Genomic DNA, 11,330 nt, shown 5'->3' with positions numbered 1-11,330 from the left:
TCCCACATCATCTGTCCCCTGCCTCCAGGGTTCACGATTCAGACAGCAGATGTTTGAGGGCCAAGCTTGAGAGGTGGAGCCATAGCTTAGAGAGCTGAACACCGGGTCTTGGCAAAAGGCGGAAAAAGAAGATAGCGGAGCAGCAGGGTGTGTGGGGACCCTGTGGGTAGCTTAAGCCTCACCATCACAGATTACATCCAACAAGGTAATACCCAAGGGAAATGGGGGCACATAGTCCCAGCTGGAAGTACCTACCCTTCCTCACCCGTGGTCCTGCACATTGGGCCCCCTCCCATGCATGTATGTGCAGCAACAGCATTGCACCTTCCACTCCCTCTGTCTTCATCTGCATACAAGCACTACCCAGACATGTCTGAGACCTATTGCTGCCTAGAACCAGCTGGCTTTGGGTTTGCAGCTTGTCTCTTCATGTGTGAGCACGAAATCAAACAAACATGGGAGTATGGCTCCAGTCAGCCCTGCTTTCCAGCTCAATTCAGAACAAAGAGGGAGTTTTGAAGTCAAACATCTAAAAGGGAGAAATAAAATGTACTTGTTTTACATGAAGTTTGTCCATCCCTTCTTTGTAGAATGTTAAACATGTATATTGGGGAGGAGGGGGGAAATGGACATAAAAACGTGTTGACAATTATGGGAACTGTCTCGCCGGTCAAGCCTTGGATTGAGCACTGGAAAGTATATCTGTACTATGCTAGCCACATACTTTGTTGGAAGCAAGTAGTCCCAAAGGGCTACATGGAGTACTTCTCCATTTTTCTGCATCCCAGGATTTGGAGCTAGAACTGGCTAGACTTGGAGCAAGCACAGAAGCCGTTTCTGTAAAAGACTGAGAACTGGGTACAGGAAGCAGTGCTGCCTCATCCTGAGACATTTGTTAGTGTCCAAGAACCAGTTTTTATTGGTGTTGTGAGGCGCTTCTGCCAAACTCATCCATCTTGCCTTGACCAACTATTAGGTGCTTCAGAGAGAGGAGTTTATCTTGGGGCCTGCTTAGACCCATGCTAAACACCTCTAGCACCTGATGGTTGTGTGCCTTTGACACAGTCTCTTTTATAGGACTGCAGAAAGCCTGTGAAGGAGAAGCAAGGCCTGCAAGATCAAAAGAGTCACGGTAGTGTTCTATTTTTAATCCAGAAGTCTTGCCCGTGGAAGCCTCAGCTGCTCTCTGTAAAGCTCTTTTGAGATGGAAATCTGATCTGTAAGCACCCTTTTCCACTGCCGTGCCTGCAGCAAAACTATATTCTTGATAACTTACAAATGCATCTAAAGTGATCTTTAATGTCTTTCGTTTTTATCCTCCTAAACAAAAACCAAAAACACAGGCAGCATTTTATCCCTCTCAGATGCTGCAGTTGGGCCTAGCATGAATCTGGCTGAGCAAGGAAATGGCTATTTCTGACCCAGTTAAGGCACTTGTGAGGGGCTCCACTTCCCACCTTTAGGCCTCAAGAAAGAGCTGAGATACAGTCATGGGTGGTTCAGTTGAGGACCAACCGAGCGCAGGGAGGCTGCTTCACACAGCTGGCTTTTATTCCAACCCAGCCCCCTTCTCATGTCAGCCAACAGAAAAGACGAAAACAAAAACTGTTTAACTGTTTTATTGTGCTAACAGAAAAGGTACAGTTAAGGTTACATTCTTTGCTCATGCAAGTCTGGAAAATGGGAACCAGCTCCAGCCTTGCTCCCTGAAATAATCAATGCCACCAGTAACAGAACAACCATTTTGGTATCTGTTCCCACAAACACTGCCTTCTTGCTGCAGCAGGGTTGGTTACATAAAGTGCAAAGGGACATAATACAGACAAGATAGGTGGAGGAGGCCATGTGCTGGACTTCCAGAGTTAATATAATGTGTGCGGATGGACAGTTCACATGCACTTCATCCAGTCTGTCTCCTACACCCATAAATCAAAGGCCAGGAGACCCATTCCTGATATTATCACAGTCTCTGCTGAGTTCCAGCAATGAAAAATGAATTTATGGGGCAAATACACTGTACAGAGTTGAGAGATTTGGTTGCTTGTGGTTTGGGGGGCTAAACTAGACATTACGTGCAGTTGTGTGTAGTTTTACCCAGCTGTTTTGGGGCTTTGGTTTTTTTATTTTTGTTTTTTAACCGAGGGCAGCCTCAGGAGGTTGTAGTTTTAAGCAGAAGGATGAGGCACAGTGCAATAGTTATTTTCCACTCAGCCCTCACTCCTCCTCCTCAGATACTGGCATCTTCCCTTCACGGTTCCTGGGTAATTCTCTTTCATGCAAAACAGGAGAAAATTACACACACAGGCACGTAACATCTGGCTGCGCCTTACTGGATATTTGTGACTGCTTCGTGGATGGAGTTAGCAACATAGTCCAAGTTCTTGGTGTTCAAGCCACACATGTTGATGCGGCCACTGGCCATTAGGTAGATGTGCTTCTCCTTGATCAGATACAGAACTTGCTTAGCTGAAGGAAGAAGAGGAGGGAAAATATCAGGTTCCCTCTCAACTGTCACCCACAACCCAAGACCACCTTTGCTAAGAGTTGCCAGCTTAGCCCTCAACATGAGCAGCCAGCAATTCAGAAAGACTATTGCCAGTCTTCTGCAACTGAAGCAGAAGTTTAGAGTTGACTCTTACTGTAGGGAGCTGGGTAAGAATGGCAAATTGGGGTGGGGCACTATTCCCCAAAAGCACAGCTAGGCAGAAGACTGCTTGGCTCCCTAGAGCATCTTTCTTCCATCCATACCCTTACCATTTGGTAACCCTTCTCCCCCTCCAACGCCCAGATCTGTACTTACAGTTGAGCCCAGTAAAGCTGAACATGCCAATCTGCTCTGTGATGTGGTTCCAAGTGCCCGGAGTGCGCAGAGCCTCAAGCCGAGACCTAAGTTCAGCTCGCATCAGCAAGACCCGATCTGCCATTGTCTTCACATTTGCTTTCCTGCCACAGAAAAGGATTAAGCTAAGCCCAACACCAGCTTTGCCCATGGGTCTAGGAACAACCATTGCCATACCCTGTACCCCCACCCACCCCCACTAAACAAACATCAGTATCCGACTCCCGTCTTGGTGGTCCTTACCATTCAGCAAACAGCTCTGGTGAAGTAAGCGTAGTAGCCACAATGCGGGCACCCTGCGCCGGAGGGTTAGACCATGTCGTACGGACGATCTTCTCCAACTGGGACAGGGTACGATGCACATTATCTGCATCCTTTGCCACAACGGACAGGTTTCCTACCCGTTCGTCTGAGGAGAAATAGGAAAGAGAGGATGACCATAAGCCCTACATAAATATTCTTAACGCCGCATCTGCAACTGACCACATAAGAACACACACACACCAAGTCCTTTATATAAAACACTTACTGTAAAGCCCAAAGTTTTTGGAGAAGGATTGTGCACAGAAAAGTTCGAAGCCCTCGGAAACAAAATAGCGCACAGCCCAGGCGTCCCTATCCAGGCAACCAGAGGCAAAACCTTGATAGGCAGAGTCGAAGAACGGGAACAGGAACCGGCGCTGCAAGGAAGGAATTGTTAGAGAGCCACTTGGCTTTCCATGAATGTAGCTTCACTGCATACCACCTCTAGAAGAATTTACTTATATGCTGGTGCCCACACACTTCTTCCTTTGTCATCAAGGAGACCAGCAGATCCATAACTGTAAGAAACATTTTACAAAATACACAAGTTGTCTTCCACTGTGTCATCCATCGATAAAATGACTCAGACTACTTCCACACCAAGTTATTTTCCATGGTAGTCTGGTTGCTGATGTGAATCTGTGAAATCACCCATGAATTCAGATTCCAGACAGCCCACGGTAATCTGTTTTCTCTCTACTTTTGGCCGTGGTTTCCCTTTCACTTCTGATGTTCATTGAAGCCTCCCCTGTGATCACATAACCTTCAGGATTCCCCACCCACACTTTTAATTTTTTTTGAGGAATATGGGTAACCCAGAGCTGCATGGAAATAATTCTTTTAGAATAATGGATTTGCAGACATTTCCAGCAATCCCCTCCCTACAAGAAAAGCTCAGCTGTCGGTGATTCTCTTTTTAAAATTTAGCATGAGTAGAGAGCTAGCGTGGTACAGTAGTTAAGAGCAGCGGATTCTAATCTGGAGAACTGGGTTCAATTCCCCACTCCTCCACATGAAGCCTGCTGGGTGACCTTGGGCCAGTCACAGTTCTCTCAGAACTCTCTCAGCCCACGTGGAGGCAGGCGATGGCAAAACACCTCTGAACATCTCTTGCCTTGAAAACCCTACGGGGGGGGGGGGGATAAGTCAGCTGTGACTTGATGGCGCACACACGCACAGTGCTGGATAGTATTGTCACAATCCCTTTAACAACTTTTTCAAAAAATCTCATATTTGCAGAGCCTCTAAGGATCCCCTTTCCTTTTTCAGGAATTTCTCTTCTGTTATGCTAATCATTGCCAGGGACTGTCCCCTTGGTTCCATCAAGAAATGAGCAATTGACTAGGTGTTTTTGAGAGTGTGTGTGTGTGTGAGAGAGAGAAACACTGTCAAGTCGCTTCCACCTCATGGCGACCCTATGAATCAATGTCCTCCAAAACGTCCTATCATTAAATCAGGTTTGGGGGTTTCTTTCTGCACAAACAGAACTTGACATCATATGGAAGTATTTTAAAAAAGCATCAGTTTGGTGGCTGAAATGTGGGAAATCCTTGATGATTAAAACAGCCACAGTTGAAGAAGACTTGCTGGTCACAAAATTCAGCCTTTTGGTACAGAATGCAAAATTTGATGGCCTAAGCATACACTGCCCTGTTGCCCTTTGGCTGCATGAAAAGAGCAAGTACCTTCATAACAGCAGCAATCTGCTTCCACTGCTCCTGGGTGGGGTCTGTGCCGGTGGGATTATGAGCACAGGCATGGAGGATGAAAATGGAGAACTCTGGAGCTCTCTGGAGGGAGGGAGGCAGAAAGAGAGACATTAAACAGACTCTGTGATGTGTCCAGGGTGTCCACTGCCCATGTCTGAACCATACTGATAGGATCGTAATACGCATACGGCTGTGTGCTGTGAATATGAAAAAATGAACTGCAGACTAGCATGGGTAGGCAAACAGGACCAAAGCTGTTAATGAAGCTATTAGCACAGATAATCATTAATATAAAAATCATACAAAGGGTATGTATTGCCAGATTTAGTGGACTCCAAATCTCTCTATTTGGAAGAAATGTTCTAATAATACATTTTGCATTATATGTAAAACAATCAACCATATAGAGTGCTATTGAGAGGAATAGGTCAGAAGGGTCTCTACCAGAAATTAGCAGATAGTGGTTAAGATTTTGAAATATGTGAGGAATCTACTGTGCAAAGCAGGGTACTCTCACAAAAGGAAGGGCAACCCCTCCCCAAACCCTGGTTGTATTGAGAAGAGATAATACATGCATTGCATACAAAAAGCCCTAGCCTCCAGGTAAGAGGTGCAGTGACAGGTATTCCACTGTCCAACACCCCACAGAACTACTGCTAGTTAGAGTACACAGCACTGAGCTAGGTGGATCTGTCATGTGACTATAGGGCAGCTTCCTATGTGCATGCCCTCAACAACAGTGTGGGATACAGTCCAGAAGGGCCATACAACATTCTACAGTGTATTCACAATGCAGTGGAGCACTCTAGATTTCCACTTCTGAGTGCAGCTCCATTCCAGAGGCTGCTATGAAGACTCCCCTGTCTTAACAAAGTAGCTGTCCAGGGGCCATAAAGGACACTGGAAGCACCCATAGATACACAGAAGCTCCCACATTACACATGGCAAATCTGTCAAAAGCTCTGAATTCCACTCATCGTAAGGACTGAGTAAATGAGACTCCTGTGTGCAGTGCTAGCAAGACTGTTCCTCCTAGCAAACATTTTTCTTTCTTCCTATTGTACCGTCCTAGCAATGGAATAAGACAATATGTTTTCCCACTGTTGTGAACTTTTAAAAAAAAGATTTACATTGTTTAAGCTAAGCCCATGCCCATCCTTCTTAGTAATTTCTTTGCTAAACTAACTATACTGGAGAATACTATTCTGGATGGGAAATCAGGTCTACAGGGGACCCAAAAGCTTACAATTCAGTGAGGGAACGCTAGTAAGCAATGCAACCAGAAGCACACCACAGTAGCTTTGTACACATTCAGATGAGACTTTGTGGATGTGACCTTCTGACCATTATTGATATCACATGCACGTGCGTGTTATTATTTTTCTTCAAAGTTTGCTTGCTTGAACTTTCAGGCTACACAGCCACGTCAGGCAACTGGTAGTTTTAAATGCACCCAGAATCACTGGCTCAAAGCCAGCCAAGAATGATATAGCTAACCAAGTATGAATTAGATATCCCAGCCCAATTACTTCAGCCCTCTGCAGCTACAGCCATGCTCAATAGAGTACCTACACACAGCCATAAGGTCCCAGGCCAACCTGATCCTAATCTTGGCATCCTTACTCGTCTCTGCCCAGGTTACATCCAAGGTGTAGGGCAATCTGACTTACCTCCAAGTCTTCCAGGAATCCCTGGATGTCCAGACCCCTATTGGCACCATCCCAATAACGATAGGTTCGGATGTCCTTGAAGCCAGCATCCGTGAAGACAGAGTTATGGTTCTCTGGGGGGGGGGGGAAGAGAGAGAAGCATTCATCACTGAGCCAAGGCACAAGCCATTCAGCAACTTAAGTGGTGGGGATATTTAACTACTTTTTTGTATTCAGCTGCCTGCCCTCCCTCTCCCTGCTCCACACCATAGCAAAGATGCTAGCCAGGCTTCTGTGCTCACCCCAAGAAGGGGAAGAAATGTAGACAGGGGTTGCTGTGTTGTTGGTTCCATTGTACCAGCGTCTCAGGAATTCTGCTCCAATACGCAGGGCCCCTGTGCCTCCTAAGGTCTGGACACCCCCCACCTGAAAAAAGTGGGGAAAGAAGGCCTCATCAGAAGACTGATACTTTTTTCCAAAAAAGAATTCTGAGTATTTTCTCAGCAAGACTTGAATTTTCCAGTAACACCTCCTTTTGTCTTGCACTGGACTGTATCCAAATTCCTCCTGAGCCTCAGAGATTCTACCTATGAGCAATGCTATCAGGTCTGGCAATACCCTTGCCTCTCCCCACCTTTCACCCCACTTCAGGTTGCCTATTTCCACTGCCCATCCACCAAGGTGAGATTTACTCATTTTAAGGATATCAGAGACCTGTTGCCTGTGCTTGTTCGTTATCAGTCTCCAATTCCTGACATTCCCACAGCACAATGGAAACAGGAAGCTACCCAAAAAAATCCCTGTCTAAACATCACTGAAAGGTAGAACACCCCCCACCCCCAGTTCTTTCCACCAGCCCATACCGCTTCCTCATTGCCAGGCTCACCCTGTTCTCCTGGATGGCTGGACTGTCCTCTCCTAAGGCAATTCGTGAGGAATTGGCACGAAACTCCGGCAAGCCCAGGATTGGAAGATACTCGTGATTTAAACTGGTATCTCTGGCAACCATCTGCTCCACTTTCCGGACCACTGGCAAGACCCAAGGCTGCCCTTCCTCTGTGCGATAAGCTGTAGGGGAGAAGGGAAGGAGATTACCCTAGACACACTACTACGGGAGGGAGGCACATACTGCAGACATCTTTCTCTGCTCTGCCTCTTTTGTTCCAGGTTGCCAATTTCTTCTTCAAGCCTTTACACCTGTTGTCACACTAGTCTCCAAAGCCCACTATCGCACTAATCCCCCAATCCCTTTGTCCAGCTATTCAAACCCAAGCACTTCATTCCTAGAGGTTATCAAATATGTCAGTTTGGAAGCTGTATGTCTCCTGCAGGTTTGGAGTCTCAGGGGTGCCAAGAGCTGAATGGGAGCGTCAGGCCAGCAGCAGCTGAAGTCAGCAGGAGGACCATGTTGACATTCAAACCTTGAGCATCTCATAACTGAGCAGGTGCTGTGCAGCAATGTACAGGACAGTGAACAAACAACAATAACAGACAAAACTCCCAGAGAATTCTAACACAAGAACAAGTAGAGAAGCTTGCCTGCATGGTGTAGTGGTTAAGAGCTGGAGAGCCAGCGTGGTTTAGTGGTTAAGAGTGGTGGTTTGGAGCGGTGGACTCTGATCTGGAGAACCAGGTTTGATTCCCTACTCCTCCACATGAGCAGCGGAGGCTAATCTGGTGAACTGGATTTGTTTCCCCTCTCCTACACACGAAACCAGCTGGGTGACCTTAGGCCAGTCACGCTCTCTCAGCCTCACCTACCTCACAGGGTGTCTGTTGTGGGGAGGGGAAGGGAAGGTGACTGTAAGCCGGTTTGATTCTGCCTTAAGTGGTAGAGAAAGTAGGCATATAAAAACCAACTCTTCTTCTTCTAACATGGGAACTGTGAGCAGATAGATCTTAAGATAAAGCTGCAGTGATCCTAGAAAAAGCAACCAACTAGATAGCAGGTCAAGTGACTTCTGAGCAAAGGGCAAATTTTTAGAGGTTCCAAGGGTGACAGCGAGTCTGCCTCTTAACACCAGGGCAGAGTCCCTTTCAGGTTTCTGCAAGTCACAGGCAATCCCCTGCCCAAGGTCATCAGGATAGCTCAAGCTGAACCTGGATAGCAGCCCAGATGCTCCTGACAGCAAAGCTCCAGCTAGAAGAATATCAGGTGCCAGAACCCCCTGAAAGGGCATCACACCTCAAGGAAACCAAACCATGAAGAGGGAGACAGCACAAGGCAGAAATAAAGCTAGAAGATGGGTGTTCTGAGACCTCCCCAAGACATAAGGCGGACGGACAGCAAATCAGAAAAGTGGGGGAGAAAGGAGAAAAGGAAATGAAGTCAGAGAAACATGCAGGTTGAAGAAGCTGCCCCTTTTGTTGTCTGGGCCCAAAGTAGACCACTATCAGGTAATATACTAGGAGAGAGGCAACAATTACCAATTTAAACACATCCTTTGTTCCGACCTTCCCACCCCCTCACAGTGGCATTACTTCCTTTCTTAGCATTCATTACCACCATTCTTTTGACTGTGGCACAAGGTACACAACTTCCATAGCCATGTACTCCCAGTAGTGAAGCAGGCCCCCATTTCACAAATCCAGAGATCCAGTGTTGCAACACACAGCCCGGTAACTCTGCCACTTTCTAAATGGGTCTCACAAAAAATAGGCTCAAGGCAGTCTCCACAATTATCAAAGCATCCGTATTTTAACCACCATTCTGTACCTGCACTGATCAGTCATGGGAAACTAGCACTGATGTCGCTACACAGCATAGAAAAAAATATCTGAAGGTACCAATACAGCAGAATGATAAAACCTACACAGAGCACAGTAGATTGCAAGAAATCACAATACACCAGTTAATTAGTGTTTAAGATGCCACAGAACTCTTCTGACTGATTGCAGGTCAAAGCTTCCAAACGCTGCAGTTGCTAAGCACTCCGCAGAACTCTAACTCTTGGGGAGGGGCTGTGGCTCAGTAGCAGAACATCTGTTTAGCACGCGGAAGGTCCCAGGTTCTATTCCTGACATCTCCAGTTAAAGGAACTAGGCAGTAGTGATGTGAAAGACCTTTGCTTGAGACCTTGGACAGCTACTGCCAGCCTGAGTAGACATTATTGACTGTGATGGGCCAAAGGTCTGGTCCTGTATAAGGCAGCTGCATGGGTGTACAAGCACAACTCACTTCTTTCAACAGCTTCTTCCTGCTGCTGAATTTCCTAGATAGTTCCAGCCATTTTGTTGTTAGATACAGCAAGTATTTTTAATTACCATTTTTGTCCTAAGCTGGAATGCCACCAGCTGTCACAAAACGTTTCCTGAGGCTGTCTCAAAAAAGGAGAAACCTACTTGCTGACAATTAAGAGTTCTTATACAAATTACTTTTCACAGATCACAAGTATTTAAAAAAAACAACCTCTCAAATATATTCAATTAAAAGTGTGAACAACAAGGTAATTTATTAGGTTCCTAGACGTTGCGAACCAGCAAAATAAGTTGACCTACATTTCTGCTTGTTCCTCTGCCCCTTATGTCCTACATGCAGCGCAGGAGCTTAAGCCCTGCTGTAGAGATTCTTGTGGGTATTTTGCGTGTCAGCAGGGCAGGCCCTTGGCACTAAGGCCTACAACGGTCTTCTGCACCTCACCTCTTCAAAGCTCCCGGCCAAAGTCCACTTTCAATACTGGTCACGTAGTATGACCTCCTCACCTCAGTGTAGCAACCTTAAAGGGATTAGCTTCTGTTAATCCACTCATTCTAAGGTACCAGACAGCCAAATGTTTGCTCTAAGGATGCTGACTTCAAGATGGAATGTGTCATTGTCTCTCTTTCCTTTCGATCTCATTAATCATTGATCTTGGTATGCCTTGTTTTAGTTCCATTGTGTAATCACTGACTGACCTTTGCTATCCATTGTATTATTGCTTAATAAACTGAGAGATCACTGGGGCAATTCAGATTGATCTCTGGAACTCAAGACACTGTCTGTGTTCTTCCCTCAAAGCACCGTGCGTGCTTTCCCCAAGGCACTTCCCTTCACCCTGCAGAGTTTTCCTGGTATCAAGCTGCAATTAAAGAGAAGGCTACTGAACTCCTGAATATTTTACAGACACCCAGGAAAGGCACCTTCCATGGTATCCGAAGCCTTTCGCCTCTCAAGTATAAGCGCCAGTTTAGCTCGTGACACGTCATGCACCCATTCCTCACGCGCAGACGTCTCTGTGGATATGGGTTTGGGTTTTGCAACCAGGGGGCGGTAAAACCCAGGCCATGAGCACTAACATGCACGCGCCAGGGGAAGGCAGCAATTGCGAGGATGAGTCACTGAATACACGTTATGGCGTCTGTGCGTGCAGGGTGAACACGAACTGACCCGCGTGTGCTCTGAATGCATGGAAACAGCTCGGACACGCATTCTCCACTCACTCCGGCTCTCTCACCTCCCACTCCCAGGTTGACCTTGCGAGGGTCGACATCGGCGCGGAAATCCGCCGTGAGCTGGAAGACGGCGACTGGCGCGGCCTGCGGGACGGCGGCGAACACGGACCCGACGCCGGGAGACATGGCGGGAGCTGGCCGAGGCCGGCGCTTCTCTGCCCGGAGGAGACGGTCACCTTCACAGCCAGAGGCGTACAGAGCCCTCGACCAATCCCCAGCGCCAAAAGCGAGGCTGGGCCCACGCCCTCCAATCGCACAGCCGCGGTGGGAGGACCAAGGAAGGAAGAGCCAATCGTATGAGATTTAAGATGGCCGGCCGGCTTGACTAATCAGGTGCCGCAAAAGGAGGGACGTGACCGCTTTGCAGCCAATCGTTAACTCTCAGAGGCGGGCAGACTC

General features: G+C 47.1%; 1 protein-coding gene across 1 annotated transcript; it reads right to left on the bottom strand.

Moving 5' to 3' along the window:
* Positions 1-2,289: 2,289 nt before the first annotated feature.
* GOT1 (glutamic-oxaloacetic transaminase 1) lies at positions 2,290-11,057 on the bottom strand. Its single transcript, XM_056849566.1, has 9 exons — positions 10,934-11,057; positions 7,387-7,568; positions 6,803-6,926; positions 6,522-6,634; positions 4,828-4,932; positions 3,369-3,519; positions 3,083-3,248; positions 2,801-2,943; positions 2,290-2,466 (listed from the first exon to the last, which is right to left on the bottom strand). The coding sequence occupies exons 1-9, from the start codon at positions 11,055-11,057 to the stop codon at positions 2,327-2,329; spliced, it is 1,248 nt and encodes a 415-aa protein (XP_056705544.1). The 3' UTR covers positions 2,290-2,326.
* Between the last annotated feature and the right edge of the window lie 273 nt (positions 11,058-11,330).

The sequence above is a fragment of the Euleptes europaea genome, chromosome 5 (assembly GCF_029931775.1).
Source record: "Euleptes europaea isolate rEulEur1 chromosome 5, rEulEur1.hap1, whole genome shotgun sequence".
NCBI lineage: Eukaryota > Metazoa > Chordata > Lepidosauria > Squamata > Sphaerodactylidae > Euleptes > Euleptes europaea.
This window is presented reverse-complemented; position numbering and strand designations above follow the sequence as displayed.

What these genes read in the sequence shown, in the direction of transcription:
- GOT1 (XM_056849566.1), bottom strand. Translation starts at nt 11,057, where the DNA reads ATGTCTCCCGGCGTCGGGTCCGTGTTCGCCGCCGTCCCGCAGGCCGCG. An exon ending in CAGCCATCCAGGAGAACAGG is followed by an intron (nt 6,927 to 7,386) that starts GTGAGCCTGGCA and finishes CACTTTTTTCAG; the next exon opens with GTGGGGGGTGTCCAGACCTT. An exon ending in CATTTCTTCCCCTTCTTGGG is followed by an intron (nt 6,635 to 6,802) that starts GTGAGCACAGAA and finishes CCCCCCCCCCAG; the next exon opens with AGAACCATAACTCTGTCTTC.